Source organism: Gordionus sp. m RMFG-2023, chromosome 2 (genome assembly GCF_954871325.1).
Source record: "Gordionus sp. m RMFG-2023 chromosome 2, tfGorSpeb1-WG-v2, whole genome shotgun sequence".
In the NCBI taxonomy this organism is placed as follows: Eukaryota; Metazoa; Nematomorpha; class Gordioida; order Chordodea; family Parachordodidae; genus Gordionus; species Gordionus sp. m RMFG-2023.
In genome coordinates this window covers 29,038,231-29,061,310 of record NC_088776.1, presented here as the reverse complement: position 1 = coordinate 29,061,310, position 23,080 = coordinate 29,038,231, and the positions used below count along the sequence as shown (strand labels likewise).

Genomic DNA, 23,080 nt, shown 5'->3' with positions numbered 1-23,080 from the left:
TCACATTATTATCACTTCAAAAACTGAAAATCCCAACCAAATTAAAAATAAGAGCGGATTTAATTTAATAAATAAAATGAACCTTTTTGAGAAACTCTCTAATTCTGGGGACATCTTTTGGTTCGTAAACATGCCATATAGCACCAGGAATAAATTTTCCACTTTTTAATCTTTCAAGTGTCGCTTCATCCGTTCCAGCATCTTTGATAGCTCGCCACACAGAACGGGAAAATAATTTTTTGTTTTTCCTTTTATCTAATTAATATTTATAAATATTTGTAGCATTCGATTTATAAATGGTTTTATTTACAATGAAGCACATATAATTTGAGCATCACTATAAAAATTTTAAATAAAATGACTAGTTGTCATTTTCAAGGTTATAATAATGAAGAAAATATTTATGACTCTATATTGAGTTATAATAAGAAAAATTCAACTTTATCATAATTTAAACGAACGAAAATAATAAAGCCTAGAGTTTTAATATTTACATGCAAGATTCATTACCACATAATATAAAGAATTATATCCAAGCATAATGTACATTAGAGGTCATCAATCAACGAGGTTTTAACCCTTATCTTGCCTGCCCATTGTTAAAAAATTTTTTAACCTGCCACATTATAGTTTTTTTTTCAATTTTTTAGCCTTTCTATCCATGGTTTTGGAAAAACATTATCAGTCAACCTAAAATGTTTTTGAAAAAAAAATCACTCCCACCCTATAAAATACATTTTTGCCTAACAGTTAAGTATTTTATTCAATGAAAGATATAAGTGATGGATTTAAATTTATTTCATCAAATCAATATTGGTTTCATGTCAATTCAGTGAAACTTTTATCGCGAATTCATTATGACACAACTCAAATCACGGATATAGCGAAACGATTTCGCGACATATATCGCGAAGATATTATAGCGCAATATCGCGCTAATTGCTAATAGTTACTATTTTATTTTGAAACATTTATCTATATGATCCTATTAATTGAATCAATGATTAATGAACTTAGATTTAGTTTATAAAAAATTTTATTGGAATAAAATTTTCCTGATATCCTGTCCTATTTTTCTTCGAAGTTTTATTAAGAAGAGCGACAAGGAGTCCAGGTTTTATTAATATATTATTGATCATTGAGTTCATTAATTAAATATTACTGGCGAAATTGTTATCTGGTTTGCGCCAATATTTATTGTCTGATGAGTACTTAATATTTTTAACATCAATTTGATGGTCAGAAATAAATAAGAGTTATAAGCTAAATAAAAAATATAACATTACTCATTAGTCTTCATCGATTTTGCATGGCGATTCAAAAATAAATTACATATAAGTGAAATAAAGGATTTCCCCAATTTCAAATATTTTTGAATCTTATGATTTTACGATCTTTATAGAGATTTTTTTATCTTTTCTGTTTACTTAGAATATAATATATTAGATATATTTTCAAAAAATTTAGAAGGAATCTGAATCAAATATTAAGAGGTAACATTAAGCACAAAGTTTGTAAAACTTTGGCAAGCATTAATTTTGACGCATGTAATGCTAAATTACAGTATTTTTTCCCCCTTAATTACTGAGAATTAAAACTACTAATAATTTTCACTAAATTCCCAAATGATGATTTTGCTAAATAAAAATTTTAATTCTTTCCAGAATTGAATTTCTTAGAAAATATAATATATTGCTCAAAAAATTTTACTATTTATTTTTATTTTTAAGTGTACAAGCAAGCATAATTTTTTAAAATTAATCATTAATCTATGTTTTCTGGTTTATATCATGAAGGGGTGGAGGTTAAACATTATTCCAAAAAAATATCTAGACAAGAGTATCAAATGAAGACAATAAAATGATTTTGAGTATTTCAAAATTATACATCCCTCTATCTTGGCCTCGCATCAAGGGTTGGAGAGATTTAATTCTTTTACAAGAAATATCTAACAAGGACATATGAAAGCGAATAAAAATATCTTTTCAATGCTATTATCCCTCTGGGTTCTAATGACAAAATATTTAAATTTTAAAGTAACGAAATATAGGAAGATTCTAGGTAATTTAGTTTAGTTTACAATTTATAAACATTTAATTTAAATTTTAAATTAATTTTTTTTATTTAAATGGTTTCATTATTTATTTAAAGATTTCACTTGAGGAATAGAATATACATCAAACCGATATCCTACTTTAGTGGAACAACAAGAAAAAAGTCTTCCAATTTAGCTAGAAAAATATTGGCCAGCAACAAGTGCTCTTATGAACGAGGATTTAGTATTGCTGAAATTAGAAAAAGAAGATTGTGTTTGAATCCAAAAAATGAAGATGCATTATTATTTTTGCATTATAATTACATAATATCAATAAATATGATCAAAATTCTTAATCCTTAATTTAAATCGAATATGTTTTATCCTTAATATAATAATTTCATAATTTTTTAATAATATTTATACATTTTTTTTTAAAATAATTTATTTAAAAAACAGTTTCAATTATTTTATAAAATTAAATTTATGACATATTTTAAATAAAAATACAAACAATATTAAATTAAAAATAAATTAAAAAAAAAAGAAATAAGATTATATTAAAAATTATATACAAAAAAATATATATTTTTTAAAGACATTAAAAAGATTTTAAAATAGGTACAAATCACCCTAAAGAGTGATAAAATTGGACAGGCAAATTTCAAGAGAAATCTGCTGATGAAGGTAAAATCCTTCATTGGGGTCACAGAGATTATTTTATTTTTTCCCTATGTTTCTAATGAAATTGAGTGTCTCACTTCCGAACATGCCTAAGGTATTGGTAACGTTTGGTATAAACACAGTCAGAGTTGGGCAGGTCCTCCGGAAAAAGAATCTAGATAAAGATTCATTGTGAAAGAATGAATCTTAGATACAGATGCTAGTATCTTTTACAAAATAAGATAAAAGATACTTGTATCGTTTGCCTAATTAGAGTATCTTAAATATAAGATACTTTTAAATTCAAATTACAATAGTTTATAAAATACAGTTTTTATTCTTTATTTTTGAAGAACATAACACACACATATAATAAGAATGAATATTAACAATAATTAATAAAATATTTAATGATGAGTTATTTATAATAATCAGATATTTTATTATTAGTAATAGCCCATTCTTAGCATAGATAGGGAAGGTAGACTAGTATTTTTAATAAGAGTTGATATATTAATTTGCAAAAGAGTATTTAAGATTCATTATTTTATAAAATAATCAAATTTTTCAAATAATCTATCATCAGTCCTTTTTGCCGTTTCGGCGTACTTAATATTGTGCCAAAACTAAATAACCTTTCAATTGAAGCTGATATAGGTATTATTTATAAAATATTTCCTAAATGGAAGGATAATAATTAAGCATTTATAATGTATTTCGAACTTCCTATAATATAATTTGAACTTCCAGTTCAATGTTATTTGTATTATTGAACTCAGCAACATTTGTTTCACAAAAGAAAAATAATCATCATTTTTTATTAGATGTTAAATCTATTGGTGTTATAGGAGCTTGTTTATAACCTGGTACTATATTTAGGGCTTCTTTTATTAATATATTTTGAAAGTATTTTTTTTTATCATCTGACTCAATCCATAAGTTTTTAATATTGATGTCAAAAAAGCCTCATTATATTCATATCACAGGAAAATTCTTTCTTTCACATCTTGGGCAGCTTTTAATAAAGGTAGAAAATATTTTAAAATTGAATTTTTAAGATAACTCATGCTACTTTAAACCACACATTAATAATATACATTAATATGTTAAACAAAATTTGGTTTAAACCTTTATCATTTTTTTGTATATAAAGGTTTATACATTTAGCCTGTACATTGTCTTTTTTAACTTTTATTTTTAAAAAATTTCCATATAAAATTTTAATATTGGGATTTGATTCACGGGAACTTAATTTCTTAATTTTTTCACTACTTGCTTCTTCACTACCATGAGTGTTAATCATCCTACAAATTAAAAAATATTACATAAAATAGTAATGATATCTATCGAGTAACATTTATATATATATATATAAAATATAATCTTAGCTTTTGATAATACTTTTATTTTACATAAAAAATTTAACATAAAATTGATAATTTTAGACATATTTAAAAAAATTTCTAAGGCCCGACCCGACCCAGCAGGAATTTTCTTAAAAAATATTAAGCCCGACCCAGCACCTGATTTATTTTTTAAAATAGGCACGGCCGAAGCCCGTTCGGACCAAGCCGGTTTCGGGGCGGGCCTACTTTTGCAGATCTCTAATATGAGTCGTAAATTTTCCAGCTATTTTTGATTGTCATATTTAAAATATGGTGAAAAAAAATAAAATTAATACAAAATTCTCGAGGAAAATAAAATATAAACTGTGATGTGTAAAGTTTTTCTTTTCAGAATAAAAGATCTTAGATACAGATACTAGTATCTTATTAAAAATGTCAAAAAGATACTGAGTTTTTCTTCTTCTCCGTTTTATGGCGATTTCCAGGTTTACCCGGGTAGGCCAGTTTTCCCTCTGATTTTTCTTTTCCATTTTTGACGGTCCTGAGCATCAATACTTGTAAGATTCAAGCTTCTCATATCCGCCGCTATCACATTTGTCCACGTCATCTTGGGTCTTCCTCTAGGTCTTGATCCTCCTACTTCCATCATTGTGCATCTCTTTACCCAGTCATCTCTTGTCATACGTTCCACATGCCCAAACCATCTTAGTCTATTTCGTCGCATTACCATACCAATCATTTCTATACCTAATCTTGCTCGCAATTCCTTGCTAGTTTTTCTCTCTCTCAGAGATACCCCACACATCCATCTAACCATCCTCATCTCTGTTCTTTCTAATTTGGCTTCGTGAATTGCTTTCATTGCCCATGTTTCACCGCCATAAACTAAACAACTCCTCACGCAGCTTACGTAAACTTTCCCCTTTAACTTCAGAGAAACTTTTTTATTTGTAAGAATAGATGACATCTCTCTGAACTTCTTCCAAGCTTGTCTGATCCTTGCAACAACAGCAGAATCTACACCACCATCTGCGTTTAGCATATCACCTAAATAACAAAACTTATCCACTTTTTCTAGGGTTAACCCATTGCCAATATCCAGACCACCATTTTTTAGGTTATCATTATTATGTATCCCTTTCATGCATGTTTTACAAATAAAGGTCATTCTTTCTAACATCAAACTGCCTTTTTTCCCACTACATCTTTTATGTACCCATTTCTGGCATCTGGTGCATTGGATAGAATTTCTAGCAACTCCTTTCCCACATACACCACAAGGCCACTTACCTGATTCTTCTATCTTTAGATTTTCTCCACCAATCATCACCTTTGTTTTTGATGCATTCATTTTCAGGCCCTTTGCTTCCATAGTCATCTTCCATTTACTAACTTTATCCCTCAATTCTCCCTCACTGTTTGCCATTAATACAAGGTCATCTGCATATAATATCTCCCAGGGAAGTCCTTCACGCATTTCTCTAGCCACCACATCCATTACTAAGATAAATAATAATGGACTCAGCACGGATCCTTGATGAAGTCCTACCTTCACCTCAAAGCTGTCACTATCACCATGATCCGTCCGTGCTGCTGTTTGTGCTCCAACATACATTGCCATCACTGCGGTAACTAACCATTCCTCCACACCGGATTTTCTCAAGGCCCATCTTGTAATCTCACGCGGCACCCTATCAAATGCTTTCTCCAAATCAACAAAAGCATAATAGAGTTTCTTTTCCTTCGCAAGATACTTCTCCTGAATTTGTCTCACCACAAAAATTGCATCTGTCGTGCCTTTTCCCGATGTAAAACCAAACTGCATTTCATCAATTTTGATTTGTTCCCTTATCCGCTTTTCTAACACTCTCTCAAATACTTTCATTGCATGTTCCAAGAGTTTAATAGCTCTGTAAGACCCACAATCTAAAGGATCACCTTTCCCCTTGTATACTGGGATAATTATACTTCTTCGCCAGTCCTCGGGAATAGTACCTTCTGTGACAATCTGATTTGCTAAATTCATTAACCATTGAGTACAAGATACAAAAGAATCTTGTATCTTAGATACAAGTATTTGCGGTACTGTCCAACTCTGAACACAGTGTTGATGACATCAGCATTTGTTTTTTTTAAGACTTTGCTGCAAAATCGAAAACAAGTATAGTCCCAAGTCAGCGGGAGCCGTTAGTGTAGAGGGATATACCATCAGGACGAATGGCGTTTTCATTTGAAAGGCCCACTGGTTCGAGGGTGGATGGGATATTAACTTTTTTGAGGGCAGCTATGAGAATGTTGTTGATGGATATATGACGGGGTTGTCGTCACGGGATAAATTGCAGTGCAAGGGATGGCGGGCTTTCGATTCGATTGGCCACAATAGAAGCAAATGGAGGTTACTACAGCATTACAGGCAAAGCGAAGGGCTATTGATATGTGTAGCTGTTCACCAATCATGAAGCAGGCCAATATAGGAAATGGGGATGGCGTCTAGCCATTCATAGCCTGAGTTAGCATTTAGAATTTTGATATTGGGATTTTCCATAAAGGGCCTGTTCAAAATAAGATATTCAGGTGAAAGGGCGATCAAAGGAGCATCCCAGTCTTTTTGAATGCTGGAGGCAGGACGATAGAGGGTAGATAAGCTGTTGCCTTCCTAAAAGGTAAGAACCTGGGATAGGTCAGGATCAATAGGAGTGGATACATTATTGATAACAATTTGAGAAGCTAGGCGAGGGAGGTAATTAAATAATATGTTTAATTTAGACAAATTGTTAAGGGATTTGTTTAAAAAAGTTTCGATGGCCTTTTCACCCCTTATCGGTGATCCGTCATCTCATCTCTGTTAATGACATGTATGTGTTGTCTGAATGGATGTAGGATTTAGGGAGTAAATCTCACATTTGAGGAGATTAAGTGATACTGTAATAATATGTGAGAGATCCACGATGATGGGTGGGATGGACAGGATAAAACTTTTTGGAGGGTGCAGCGCTGAAACAAAATTATTTTTTTAGATACTTAAAAAAATTAAAAGTTGGGCATATTTAAATTTTTTATGGGTAGGTCTGGGTAAAAATTTTTAGACTACTAGGCGGGCGGAAATAATTTTAGATTAAGGGGAGGGCGGGTATATATTTATTTAAAGATTGGGCGAGTGGAATGGGCTAAAAATCCGTCCATTGCCAACTTCTAGGTTGTATTGTATTTAATAAATAAAAATTTTAATTGAGGAAATTTATAAAATAAATATTTAAAGAATGATCTTTATTTTCAAAAATACTTATTTGATCATCCTCACAAGAATATTCATTCATACCTCATTAATCATTTTTATTATGATTTTATTATTTTTACCTTCATGTTTTTTTTTGGATTTGAGCTGCTAAACATTGATGTTAAAATAAAATTAAGGCACAATCCACATTTACAAAGTTTAGACTTCGTACCCTTGATTTTCTTTATTAGTTTAAAAAATGCTTCATACTGGGGGCAGGGCAGAGTTAAATCATCTTCATATGAAGAAATAACCACTATTGACAAATATTTTTTATAAAATAAATTAAAATATTAGATAATATCAACATACCATGATTGATTCAATATTGATTATATTAACAATCTCAGCTCATTAGTGTCTATTTTTAATCGTAAATGTCTTTAAATTTCAAATTTTAACATATTTTCTTCTTCGTCCTTCTTCTCAAGCAACAATTTCATAACTAAAATTCAGGATAAATTCAAAATATAGATAAAATTTTAAATATTGAATTATCCATTCAACTGGTCACTCACCTAATTACCTGCTAAATCAAGGTGGTTTAGACTTTGTTTCACTTAACTTTCTAGCTTTATAATCATTTATCATTCAGATAAACAACTCTATGATCTCAGGCTTAATTACACCCATTCTACTATTTCTTGGATGACCGATGACGCAATAAATAAATGGGAGGACAACACACCCTCAAACACTTCTTTCCCGATAATTATCACCCATAAAAAGCTTTTTACTTCGTTAATACACAACTTCCAATCAATGATATCAGAACTGTATTCAATTTAGTGTTGTTAAATGGCTCGTTTTAAGCCTATTTTTAAAAACGGCCACTCAATATTTCATCCAGAAAGATCTTATGCAAGCCTGAAGATTTTGCTCATAGAAGGAACTATGGTCTAGGCACACATTAACGAAATCTCGAGGCTTGGGCAATATTTTTCTGGTTAAAATATCGAGTTAGCCGTTTTAAAAAATCGGCTGAAAATGAACCGTTTAACAACACTAATCCAACTTCTCCAATCAGAACATATTGGTGGTCACGAATAGTTAGAAGCGCTTAGTTGTAACCTTGGTTATATTTTATCAGATAAACAATTGAGTCCCGAATTGATTATGCCTAGGTTTAATATCGTCCCGCCTCACACACTATCAAATTTAATACTCCAGTGGATTCGAAGGGCATACACAGCCTGAATTGTTTGTATAGACAAGGTAGGCATCAACGCCATACTTCAATAAATGTTAAACAGCTGCTATATACCTAACTATCTTGAGCTCACCAGCCTATCCCCAGGTGGCGAAATAAGATCTGACGGAATGACTGCAATTCCTCGAGTCCTGGGTAAATTTTCAATATGGAATTTTACTTATACTCATCATTTCCTTCCAACACAAATTTATTAACCAATGCCAAATCAAAAAAAATTAAAAAATACAAGATTTCAACAATTGCATATTTACCCCAATAGCCAACAAATGGTTATTTTTCCTAAAACTCTAAGAATCCTAGGTAAATCAAGGCATTTCACAAACGAGGATAGGGAATTTCTTTTTATTTGAGAAAAAATTTAACTTGAAATATTTTGACATAACTACGACTCGGGGAACGCAAATAGTCAAAATTTTTAATTAATTATATATTTTTATTTTTATAACTTTTTAAATAATTTTAGATTTGCCTAACTATGATCGTAAAGTCACTTGTTCGTAAATTCGTCCACTTTTCTGATTGGTCCATTTAATAGTTATAAATTAAGATTATATCTTAAATATTGTTAAAATATAACTTATCTGATATATTAAATAAAAGCATTAATACAATAATTACCGGCATAAAAATTCGTATTAATAATGATGTCGATTTTGACCTAAATGGACGAAAATACGATCAAAGTAGAACCTCTAATTTTTTTATAAATAAAGATAGATTATAAAAAAAATAAAATAGTAATATGGAAAAAAAACAACAACAAAAATGTAATAAATAAAATAAAGATACAATTGATGGGGTAAAAAAAATATAATATATGATAAAACATATTTTCCATCTTTTTTAAGAAAAAATTTGAAGTAACGAGTAACGTTTTTGCGTTACCGTTACTTAAAAAAGAACGCGTTATTCGTTACCTTTAAAAACAATGAATAGCGTTTCTTTTCCTCAAAAGGTAATGCTGTTACTTTACAGCACTAGTTTTTTCACATTTTTCTTTTTCGTTTTTTCCTATTTTTCTTGATGTTTTTTAAAATATTTTTTTCTTGCTTTTTGTTGAAAAAAAAACATGCCTTTTTAATATTATTTTTTTCCATCCCTATGCATGACAGGCTAGATTAATAAACCCTTTAAAATCGCCGTCCTATCAATTGTCTCTCAAAATACCCTGTATCTTGTCTTCCGAAAGCAATATCCAGCATGCCATTGGGTTTCTCCTTACGGCAGCCAGAGTCGTTGTTTCCACGTGATTTTCCTCAATCGTATGGTTTCCCTTGGATTTCAATTACTTTCAACTAACAGATGCGTATCCATGTTCTGCACATAGTCTCATAGGGGCTACATATTATTCCATACATGTTGAAAGGCATTCTGAACTACCTTAATTGCGGGAACAACCTGTGAACTCTGAAAAAATGAGAAAACCCGATAAGAACGTGTTATTTATGTCAGCCGATGAATCATTTGCAGAATTGGTCCCAATGTGGGTCGAGAGAACAATTGGTGAATAGTGTAGCCCATATAGACAGCACAAGGAGGGAACCCAATAACATGCCAGATATCGGTTTCACAGACGACGAGATAGAGGGCATTTTGTGAAACGATTGTAAATGTTTAGTAAATAGGGGCAGGGGTTGCATTCATGATAGATGATCTTCCCCTTCCCCCCAGGTTGTATTTTTCAAGTTTACGGATCTATATTTTTTGTCATTAATTAACTGTTAATTTGCATTTTTTTTAAAGTTATTTTGAGAACGCTTATCTTTTTATTGTCTTTTATATCTTCTTTTCAAGGACGATCATCTATTGTAAATAATGTTGAAATAAAAAGTATCTCGATAAGCTTTCTTAAAATAAATAAAGATAAACTTGTATATAGATTGGAGTTCAACTTTTTGATAAACTTTTACACAAATATAATAAAAAGTAAGAGATTAAAAGAATATATATTGAATGAAATTTAAGGGTTCAATAAGGGTTATGAAACATCTATTCTGGTAATTTATGTTGGGCCACATTTCATAATATTGCAAATTTACAATCATCATTCAATGTAAGATATAAAGAAGACTTAAAAACTGAATCAACCAGGGGCATCGCTAGCCTTTACTATCGCACCCCACATACCCCCTAATTTGCGGGTCTTCGGCCGGGTTTTATATTAATATATTATACTTTTTAAAAATTTGCTAACTCTAAACAATTATTCTGAATTTCATATTTTGTCATTTATTATAATATGCATACAAAATAAACTAGTATATAAATAATTAAAACAATACAAGACATTTCTAAAAATAATATATTTTAATACAAAATCTATTTATTATAGTATAAAATATTATTGCTTGCTGATATTAAAAATTTTGCTTCTAAAGAATTACAAGTGATAAAAAAGGTTAAATAATTCATACATATGCCTTAATTTATAATGGTATTTAAAAACCAAATGATAAAATCTTATTCTTATCAACTTACATTGACAAAAGGTCATGAAACTAATATAAGTACTCTCTGTTACCTTTTTAGACAATGTTTTATAGAATGGACTAATAAGGAAAAATTTATAGGCCTAACCAAATCAACAATTCTTGAAGAAGAGATTATAAACGACGAATCCAAATCATAAAACTATATGGTGGTTAGAGCTTCCTCTTAGATGATATGATGGTAGATAAGTAATCGAGAAAATTATTGTGAGATATTAAATTTCTAAAAGATTATCCATTTTTAATTATATATAAACGACTACACAGTTGACCATTATTGCTTATCTAAATGCAATCATATGCTCTCAGAGTAGTAATAATCTTAACTTACATTGCCACACAAATTAGATGCTGGTTAATTTGCAATCATAGCTATTACACTCATGATGTTAACTCATATCAAAATTTATTATGTTAGATAAATTGATAAAACAAAAACACTAAAAATCTTTAGAAGATATTATGTAAATATATTGAAGCCTTAAGTTATTTACACAAAAAGGATGCCATATTAGAAATGAAACATTTTAACCATGATATGATGAAAGCAATTAAGATTTTATATATTATTGTGGCACCACCTCGAGTTTGTATATTATATATATATAATAGTAGTTTATAATAAGATCAAAAATATATTCGTATTAAAAAATTAACTCGAAACTGTTTTTCAAATAATAAAAAAATAGCTTTGCTAGAAACATGTAAAAAAAAGAGAAGAAAAGATATCTAATTTATTACACACATTGTGAGATAAATAATAAGATGTTTAATTTTAATAATATTTTTAAATAAATAGATAGCGTTAAAGATTTGAATGCAAATTGTTACTTATATTTATTAACATTATTAATAAAATTTATTAAAATATTAACTGTAATATATTATATAACTGTCAAATATGTCTATAAAAGTGGTATTTTACTCAATATTTTATAACCTATTATATATAATAAGGGATTATAAACTATATGTCTACTTATTTATAAAGAAATTTCCTATACTTAATTGGACCTTGAATATATTTTTAGGAACAGGCATGGTAATTAAATTTTAAAATGAATAATATAGTTGATTAGTGATTTTAAACTTGGCTTACAATATTAAATTTGTTAATTTTAAATTAATAAATGATTGTATTTATTTAAGGGTTATATAATGCTAAATTAATATTTAGTGAGTGATATTGATATTCAAATTTTAACGCAGAATTTGATTGCAAGCTGACATAGTGAAATAATTTATATATATTATAATAATTAAAATAGTAATCATTTAATAAAAATTGATAGTCTTATTAATTTTTAAATAATAAAATTAAATCTATATATTACGCAACAGAATTAAAAAAGAAATCCTTAAGGGGGCAATCAAAACAATTTAATTTTAGTTCAAGGGGATATTAAGGAGCCATTTAAAAAAATTATGCTTCAGGGGGCTATTAAAATTTTTTTAGGGGGCTAGAGCCCCTGCGCGCCCTTCCCTAGTGACGCCACTGAAATCAACTAATAAAGAATATATTTAAATTCTATGCATTTAAGGAACACAAATGGTAATAATCATTCTCACTTTAATAAAATTTTTTAATTAATCTACTCAGCCAATTTTTCATTATCAATTCGAAATATTCAAACAAAGTCGAAAACATCTCTTTGTATAATAAAAATTCCATCCAATTATTATTATTTTTCACAAATGCTGATTTAAAAATAAGCAACTATATTTTAAAAAAAAATAACAATCCAAAAAGATGACTATTTTTTATAACAAAAATACACTAAAAATCCATATTATATTCACTGCCTACAGCCGCTCCATCCTTCAAAAATAATTTTCTTTCTCCTGCTCCGCCTCCGACAGAATACAATCCAAGAAATCTCCAAATGTTCCTGGCCACTCTGCGCCGTTTGCCGCGTCATCCAGTGTTCCAAGTTCCTCGGAACCAATTGTCCAGTCTTCATCCAATACATTCCATCCCTCCTGTCCTTTTAGACACTCCTCCGGTAGTAGCCCTCCCTCCGCCAATTCCCTTAATGCCTCTGTCTCACTTATTTCCTCTTGTTCTCGCTCCAATGGTCCCCCAGGCTCGCTCCTCTCTGGATCGATTTCCGCCACTTCCCCCGCTTCTACGCTGCATTCCACCATCGCTTGAGATCCGGATTCCCCCAATTCAGCCGCATTCCAATCCTCCCCTCCTTGCTCCGAACGACAGGCTTCGGGTACTCCCATCATCATTCGCTCCATCATTCCAATATCTGTCTGCCTCCGCCTTGGATACGACCGACAAATATGCCCCCACTCCCCACATCCGTATCACTGACGCACATCCCTGCAAGCCTCCCTAGGATCATCTAATATAATTCTCCGCACATTTCTTAATTCTCCCGGCCGGTGAGAATCCAAGCAACGTCGTCTGCCGAGGCGTTACTATGAAATGGACTTCAAAATCTTTGAAAACCCAATTTCTCCGCATGTTGGTTAGCTATGTTTACCAGAAATCTCTTACTGACCCCTTATATTCCGCAACATGCCCCTTAATTTTTCCTGCTCTATTCGTCTGCATAGCTATCCCGGTGCCTCACGCCTTCCCTCCCGTTAGCCAGTTCCACCTTAGCGACCATACTTCCCATATTTTCCACAACCACCCTAGGCTGCTGAATCTCAAGCGATAGTGGAATGCAGCGTAGGGGCAGGGGAAGTGGAAATTGATCCCGAAAGGAGCGAGAACAAGAGGAAATAAGTGAGACAGAGGCATTAAGGGAATTGGCGGAGGGAGGGTTACTACCGGAGGAGCGCCTAAGAGAACAGGAGGGATGGAATGTATTGGATGAAGACTGGACAATTGATTCCGAGGAACTTGGAACACTGGATGACGCGGCAAACGGCGCAGAGTGGCCAGGAACATTTGGAGATTTCTTGGATTATATTCTGTCGGAGGCGGAGAGGGAGGAAGAGAATTACTTTTGAAGGGTGAAGCTGCTGTAGGCAGTGAATATAATATGGATTTTTAGTGTATTTTTGTTATAAAAAATAGTCATCTTTTTGGATTGTTTTTTTTTTAAATAGAGTTGTTTATTTTTAAATCAGCATTTGTGAAAAATAATAAATAATAATAATTTACATTGTAATAATTGGAATATATATAGCATTATAAAAAATAAATTATTATTATTTTTATTCGTTTTATTTTTTTTAATATATTGAAAATTATTCGGCTTTTGTAAAAAAAAAGAAATATATTTAATCAATTTTGTTTGTGTTCTCAAAAATAGAAATAAAGAAATTTAGTTTTAAAAAAATGTAATATTGCGTAATATTTAAGGTATAAGAAATAAATTAAGAAAGAATCGATTAAAAAAAACCTCTTAACAAAGTTATAAAAAAAAGGGAAAATAAAAACTTTGAACTGATTTCATTAAAACTACCGATCCCTCATCTACTCTTTACGTTAAATTTGTCAGACTGTCATATCCCAATAAATGATAAAATAAAAAAATTAATTCTATGAAGACTACTCTTGAATAGGAATAATAAACAATGAATCCCCACTTTCAGTTTTCCAGCTGACTAGATCAGCTCACAAATAGAGGAACTGACTAAACAGCTCAAAAATGGAATTTATCAAATAATAATAAAATAATCTATTTATATATAATTGGGAATAAATTTTAAAAAATTAATATTATTTTATAGTTTTTTAAATCCTGATTAAATCATAATGAGATTGATGCTATAGTGGAAAATTTGTGAAAATATAACATACCAATAACTCTGCCATAATCGGGGTCGGAATCGGAAATTTCATTTGAAAAATCGAAAAAATAGTCATTCAATTCAGATTCCGGAATTTGATTATTTAAGGAATCATTTGGGACCCCAACGTAAGCCATGACGTTAGTGGCATCGCTAATATCCATGTGTAGATTGGTGGTGCCCTCTTTAGGATACTTTGTTGTACCTACATATTTAAAAAAAAATTATTTTTTTTATATCAACAAAATATTCAATTGGCCAATATTATAAAATGATTTAGATAGTATTTAATATATTTAATTATTTTGGTGTTAAATTTTTTTAATTGGTATAAAAAAAATCATGCAATAAATTTAGCAAATATTTCTTTATTAACGAGGGATTACCTGGGCCAGCAAATTTCCCTTTTGCTCTTCTATTAACATATATATTTTTTTAATTTTTCTAAGTTTTAATATTATTTTTTAAATATATATTTTTAAATTAGGCAATAAAGCAACTTACGAATAAAAAATGCATTATATTATATCAGGTAATTTTAAAATTAACTAATTTCAGATATAAATTCAAGCAATTGAGTTTATCTATAATGAAAAATTTTTAGAGCTATTGTTCAGATTTATTGATGACTTTAAAGAACAAGGATGAGAATTAAAAAAACATTTAAAAATATTATAAAATCGAACAATATTTAACAACGCTCCTGGTCCTGATGCTAAATTTTATAACGACGGTGCAGTTACCACCCAGTTGCTAATCATGACGGTTCGGTTTTATTCAAACAATTTATGATCAAAGTCAACTGAATTTAAATTAGAGCGAGCAAATATTAAAATATTATAAAATTAAAAAAAGGTATTGTATTTAGCTTTGATTTTCGTAATTCGTTGATTATTTCTTTTATAGTATAAGGAGTTTTATTTTATCTTGAGTAATCACAATCGGTCAATATATAATTGATTCTTTGTTTGTGAAAAAAAATAATAACAATTTGATTTTTTTTACTGTTAATTATTGTGGGAATAATTTGTAAATTTAAGGAAAATCATAAAAAGTAGTAACAGGGATGAGAACCCAAACCCTCGATATTTCGCTGAACCCAAACCCTTTTTTAAAATTTAGGGTTGTTCAGGGTTGAAGCTTTTTTTTTCATTTTAAACTTTCATTTAATTTATTTTAAATTATATATTTAAAAATAATATAATATAATATAAAAAAACGTAATGATTTTCATTTATAAAAGATTTCCTATTTGAAACAATTGTTTTTTTATTCAAAAACAATAATAATTTAAAATAAACATTTTTTGATCGTGGACTCATTTTTGTTATATTTAAGAGTAGGCAATTTTTCGTGATAAATTTTACCTAGCAAAGCAATTTAAAATTTTCTTTATAAATGATGATAATATATAATAATATCTATTTTTGAATATTTTTGTTGTGGATTATTAAATTATAGTAAGACAAAGGAAAGTACAAAATCACGTGGTAAAACATTTTTAAAAAAGGTAAGTTGCAAATTATCAAATATAATTTAGATTAAATAAGTGAAATTAAAAAATATATTGGCGTCAATGTGTCCAGCAATATTATTTTTTCAACTTTAAACCATTTTTTGACGGCGTTTTAAAAAATTTAATCAGATTTTACAGGAAATGTATTCCATCATGTTCGGAGTACCTACCCTATGAATTTCAGACAATTTTTTCTTAAACTTTTAAACTAAATATAATTTTATATTCATTTTCTCATAGATTTTTTACATATAAGTTATAAATGACTCAAAGGATAACGGCAAAATTTTCTATAATTCATAAGATAGGTATTCCAAACATGATAAATATATTTCTGGTAAAATCCGATTTTTAAATTTATTAAAATGAGCTCAAAAATGATTTAAAGTTGTAAAAATAATACATTGTCGGATAAAAATGGTGATTATTTATTAATAAAGAAAATTTAATAATCAAATATTTTACTTTCTAGAATATGTCATATGTAAATTAATATCAGGCAACATCTGAGTTATTTTGTAATTGCAAACTTAGTTTAGTTTTATTTAAATATTCTTTAAGAAATATTTAAAAAATTATTCTATAAAAACGGAGGTGGGACCACAAGTTCTCAAAAAACATGAATCATTATATTCTAAATAGTAATTTAAATTAAATTTGAATATTTCAAATTTAATGATAAGGGAGGTTCTGAATGTAGAATATGTGATGTAGTGTTGGCAGGGAGTCATGATAGCAATTTAGAGAGACATATTAAGAGGAATCACTTATTATCAATAATTGAAGACTCAGGGTTTAAAAAATTATTGACCCTATTACTAAAGCCCTGGGTATGTCCACTAATCGTTATAAAATTAGAGACTAAATAAATTAGTTAGTTTAACAATTGATTCTGCTAAACGATTAGATAGAAGCATTCTGGGAATAAATATTCAATATGTTCGAGGTAATATTATCGTATTAAGAAATTTGGCGATAAAAGAAATATCTAAAGGAGATAATATTAAAAAAAAGATTATGGGACCCTAAAATAAATTTGGCATTCCATTAAACAACATAATGGTGCAAATTTAATCAAGTCTATAAGATAATTATATGAATCTGTGGAAGGATAAAATTGGGATGAAGATGATATAATAAATGAAGAAATAGCAGATCTGGACCAGATGTTGAAAGATTCAACCCCAAAGGGTTATAGCATTAGATGTGCGGCACACAAATTACAGTTAGCCATTAATGATTTTTTAAAGACAAGTTATGTGTCGATTAATGACCGAGCAAGGCAAGTGGTAAAATTTTTTAAAACTCCAACGATCGTTAGAATCATGAAAAAACCTATAGCAATAATTGATTTTAACAAGATGGGGATCGATTGTTAAAATTGAAAAATTTTTGTATGGACATTGTTACAACATCGGAAGTTATTCTAGACGAAACAGAATGGGTTTCAATAGCTAACATAAGTGTAGTTTTGAAACCCTTAAGGCGATAACCTTGAGGCTACAATCGGAGCTAATGTGCCTCTCCGATTTTTATGGCATTTGGATAAAATGCCGTTTAGAATTGGATAAGACAATAATGTTTCCAATGAGATATTAGGGCATATGAGATTTAGAAAGGATACTTATTTAAATAATAATATTATTTATGCATCACAATATTTAGACCCCAGATATCAAATCCTATTAACCATTGATCAGGAAGAGGTTGCTAGAGCATTTAACGGAATTATGGGAAAAACATAAATCATTCAATTTTATCATCAAAGTGAATGGATTCCAATTAGTTCATTATTATAATTTTTTTACACATTAAAAGAATTAATAAGGATGCAAATATTTTAGACTTCTGGAAAGAAATATAAAAATAATCAAATGTAGATCAATTATTATTTATAATAAATTAAAAATAGTTGTTTTTTAAATTTCAAGCATTTATTATCATTAGTGAATTAAAATAAAAAATAATTATTAAAAAAAATTGGAAGGGGAGGGGGGTTAGGAATAGTTTGCATTTGAGGGGAGTAGAGTTATAGGCTCCTTTAAGGAGAGTAGGATAAATTTATTGGGGGGTTATCTATTAATTTTTAGATAAAATGGGAGAAAATATATTATTGTAAAAATTAATACTTTAATATTAACCTTATTATAATACATTGATAACCAAAACGATATATTGCATACAATCATAAACATTATTTTTCAAATAAAATTTTCTGCTATTAAAAAGGGTTAGATTCTCAGCAAACTCATATTCATGCCAAACAATATACTATAATAGTGCATTCATTGTAAATGTGTGGGTTTTTAATGGAATTCATGTTCCAAAAAATAACTTTTATATTCATAAATATTTTGATAAGAGTTAAAATAGTTTTAGTTATTCTTTTTAAAATTATGAAGGGAGTACGATTGTAATAAAAAAAGGTGTAATTAATAATGTGGTAATAAAAAATTTTTAGGGGGGTAGGCATAGGTTTTTGAGGGATGTTTGCATCCAGTGAAAATCCTGTCATGTAGATGCGTTATTAGAATAAAGAGATAGTGAATATCGATAAAAAAATATTACTTGCTTGATTCATTCTTTATGCAGTTGATCGTCCCGTACCCTCCCCCTAGATTAATTACAAATGAAAGCTGCACTAATTCGGCGGTGCGGAGCAATCAGTTCCTTCGTTTTTATTTAATTTCGTGAATTTCGTTCCCTTATTTTTTACTTACTTATTGAATAAAATCCGCTCGAATCCTCGGAGTAATTCGCTCATTCACCATGTTAAATTAGGATGAAATCCACACTAAAACTGCGGGGCGGCGTTTGCCGCCACGGTTATAAAAACATATGGGACTTTGGCTGCCATATAAAGAATTACGGATAGTTCTTTGCTTTTTTTTTGTTTTTGTAGATTCTAGTACGATAACCAAAATCCACTGATTTTTGATATAAATTTTAAAGAAAACATTTAGATTCGATGAATGCTAAAAACGAATTCGAAATATCGCTTGTCAGCATAAAAATAATCTTTAATTAATAGCTGTCGCAACCGTACGAATAATTTTAAGAAAATTTTTATTAAAATAATCAAGATTTTTAACATTTATATAAATAATATATTTTTCTTCAAGCTTCCAAATAAATTAACTAGACTAAAGGTATATTTATTTTTTATGAATGTAAAGGTAATAAAATTAGGGGTGTACCGACACCACTTTTTGGAGGCCGATTACCGATCCGATATCATATCTAATTTTGTATTCTAAAGATACCAATGGTTTTAATTTTTAATATACTTTTTATTAGTATAACATCTATAATTTAACTATACCATAACATATGTCATTTAAATATATTATAATGATCGGTCATGGTTTATATTCAACTCAATTGCAATTCTAAAAGTATATAAAATATTTTTATTGATAAATCATTTATGTATATAATAAGTAATAACATAATTATTTACATAATAAGTGATAACATAATTATTTACATAATAAGTAATAAACAAATATATTATGAAATTTGAAATAAATATTTAAATAAATATATCGAAGATTTCTTTTTAGAAATACCAAAATTTCCAATTTATCAGAGGTCAGCCTGCGTTGATAGGTCAATTAGTGATCGGCATCTGGCCTAATTTCTCAAGCTCGGCCCGAAATTTTTTTAAAAAGTTTTGCCCGTCCCGAATTTATTAAAATATAGAAATTAATTTTTATAATTATTCAAAAATGATATATGTTATATGGCGTCTAGTTTATATAAATAAAATAAAATATTTTTATTTTACATTAAAATTGATAAATTTAAATATTTTTAAAAAATTTCCAAAGCTCGACCGGCACGAATTTTGTAAAAAAAATATCAGGCCAGGCCCAGGCCGAACCTGTTTTCTTGTTAAAAAAATAGGGTCTACTTTTGCAGATCTCTACTGTCAAAATCACCAGCCTCACTAAAAGATTAAGATTATCGTACACTTTTATAAACAAAATGCGCAAAAAAAATAACAATGGCTGAATGTTTATTAATTAATTATTATTAAAAAATAAACAAAAATTTCGATTTTATTAATAAAAAATAAATGGTTTTTTAGATATAACTTTTAAAAAAAATTATAACATTATATTTTTGTTAAAAAAGCCATTTTTTATAGGATCGGAAAATTTTATAATATTGGCCCATAACCGATATTTTAAAATGTGTGAAATATCGGCCCGATCCGATAAAAAATAGAGTGCAATGTTGACCCCTGCATCGGACCTATATTTTTAGTATGCCCCAATTCAAAAAAGAATTTTGTCCATCGATCCAAGATTTTAATTTATCGGATATGATTTGATTTTTTTTATAAAGTACTGTAGAAAAGATAAAAAAAATGAGGTCCGAATCTAATCCGGTCTATTTAAAAATCGGGGTCATAATCTGACCGAGTCAGAAAAATGCCAGTCCAAATCCAATCCACTCAAATTCGATCGGATCGGTTCATGCAGTGCTCTATTTATTCTTATTACATAAATTATTTTTGATTTCAAACTCCGCCATGGCAGGTTCAATGCCCGGTTGAGAAAGGAAAAAAGTTTGCGTCAGGCTATTAGCTGGCAGTAAAAATCGTCACCGCCAAAAATGGCAAGTCCTATATATTTTTCAAACAAGAAAGTTAGGGCGTCCCCCATGAAAGACGCACAGTGTATTCGCCCATGCAAAGTAAATAATTTTCTTAGGGCTGGAGAGTAAACTGTAGGAAAATGCGAAAAATTATGAGTTTAGTTGGAACAATGATGGGTAAGAAAATTGAGTTGGTGAACCTGAACGCAATAAAGAAAACGTTTGATGTCGTAAGCTTGCAAGATACGAAATGGTCGGGAGCCAAGATGAAAGAGCTCGGAGAAGGGTATAAGATGTAGGACGGTGGTAAAAAGGAATAGGGTGGGTAATATCTAGAATAAAAAGCTCAAAAAAAAAAGTTCTCAGATCGTTAATGTGGTGAAGCTCGTTGATGATGGAGGCCCGGTTTACTTCCTAAGGGCCCTGGAGTGTGATGACCGGAAATTTAGAAGGGCGCTTTTAAATCGGCATCGCAGCGGTTTGGTAGACAAACTACAGGGTCTAAAATAAGGAAGGGTGGAAACTGTTGCAACTAGTCTAAGTGTAAGAAATGGCAGGGATCAACACGTTTGTCAAAAAAAGACGAAACACTTGATAACATATAAAAAGGGCCTCCACTGATAGAAAATATGGGGAGATAAAAGCTGTATATGGGGTTCATTGTTTTGGAAAAGGAATGATACCATACCCAGAAATCTGATATGATGGTGTATGCATTTAAGCTAGAAGTGAGACAAGCCTTGGAAAATAATCATTCATAAACTTATACCAAACCATTAGGTGTGCTTAATTAGTACATTTTATTGCTTTAATCAGTGAGATTAAAAGGGGGGAAATTGCCAAAATTAGACTCATACCAAAAAGAAGAAATCAGAAATCCTAAAAATCTGGATTCCGTTAATATTTAATACCTTATTTATTAATTAAGTAATATTATAAGCTAAATAAAAACTATGATATCACGCTTTAAGCGTTAAGTCAGCCAAACTTCCAAAAACATGAACTCTAAAATTAGTATCAATAATTAGAGCGTATATTGTGCATTTAAATGCTTCAACCCGTGGTAGACAATTAGAAAAAAGAATTATTGATAAAATAAAAAAAATTGCCAAGATAGGAATGGTGCTATAACGAAAATTACAGAAGCACTGAATATCTGGGTGCATCAATAATATCTAATTAGCACCTTCTAATTCATTAAACAGTTTTCCCAGTCAATAACAGAAATTGATAGAAGAAAATAGATAATATGGATTTTAAATTGCGATTAAAAAATCAATCAAGTCTAAATTACATAGAAATATATTTTTCCCAGATTCAACATATTTTTAAATCATATGATTTTACGATCTTTATAAATCCTATTTGTTCTTTCTGATTTAATTAATAAATATAAAAAAAAATAATTAAAATCTCATTATATTAATCGAGTTATATTTTCAAAATTTTGATATGAATACGAATCTCATATTAAGGTGCAGTTCTAAGGGTAAGTTTGCCAGAATTTTGAAGGACTAATTCCAAAATACGTGTCGACTTCGGGGGCAGTGGAGTCTTGCCCCAAAAATGAAACAAAGAGAAAGAAACTTATTATTTATTTTATTTCTACGTTGCGATGCACTTTCGCCTTACTTTCTTACTGGGCTCACATAAAAAATAAATCAATTATTATGTCTCATCTAGAAATGAATCAGAGAAAAACTTATCAATTATTATATTACTTTTATATCCTATTCTCTATGTCTCTCCTCAAAAATAGATGAATTTTTTCTCAAAAAGAATTATGCCAGTGTATGCGAGTAATACGCCAAAATCAAAGAACGTAATTATGAAATAATAAAACTATTTGAAATTATAAATTCATTTCGCAATGAGGTTGCTACAAGAGCAGCCAAATAGAAAAAATTTAAAATTTTGCATTTCTTAAAATGAAGATAACAATATTTGAGGAACATAAATTTTAAGTGCTTAAATCCAAAGTTCTTCATTACATTTCCAAAATGCCTAATAAGATTCGAAGAAGGCTCGAATTTATCATGCATCATTTCGGGTGAGATAATCAACATTACAGAAAAACTTATTAAGAAGACAAACCAGTAATGGATCCTTTAGTTAATATGGAACAATTTGCGATTCAAAAACTTAATTAAAATTATGTTTGAGTATTCCATTTAGATGATTTTAAT

At 29.4% G+C, this 23,080-nt stretch overlaps 1 protein-coding gene and 1 long non-coding RNA gene across 2 annotated transcripts in view; one reads left to right on the top strand and one right to left on the bottom strand.

Annotated features, from left to right (window-relative positions):
* Positions 1-23,080, bottom strand: part of LOC135924236 (uncharacterized) — a 98,509-nt gene that overhangs the window by 6,776 nt on the left and 68,653 nt on the right. Inside the window, exons 14-15 of the mRNA XM_065459288.1 lie at positions 14,787-14,981; positions 83-255 (exon numbers count right to left, since the gene is read on the bottom strand). Of these exons, the coding sequence (XP_065315360.1) occupies positions 83-255; positions 14,787-14,981 (368 nt within the window). The remainder of the gene's footprint in view (positions 1-82; positions 256-14,786; positions 14,982-23,080) is intronic.
* On the top strand, positions 733-2,330 carry LOC135923807 (uncharacterized). Its single transcript, XR_010571274.1, has 3 exons — positions 733-1,114; positions 1,797-2,061; positions 2,152-2,330. It is a non-coding gene; the product is annotated as an uncharacterized LOC135923807 (long non-coding RNA).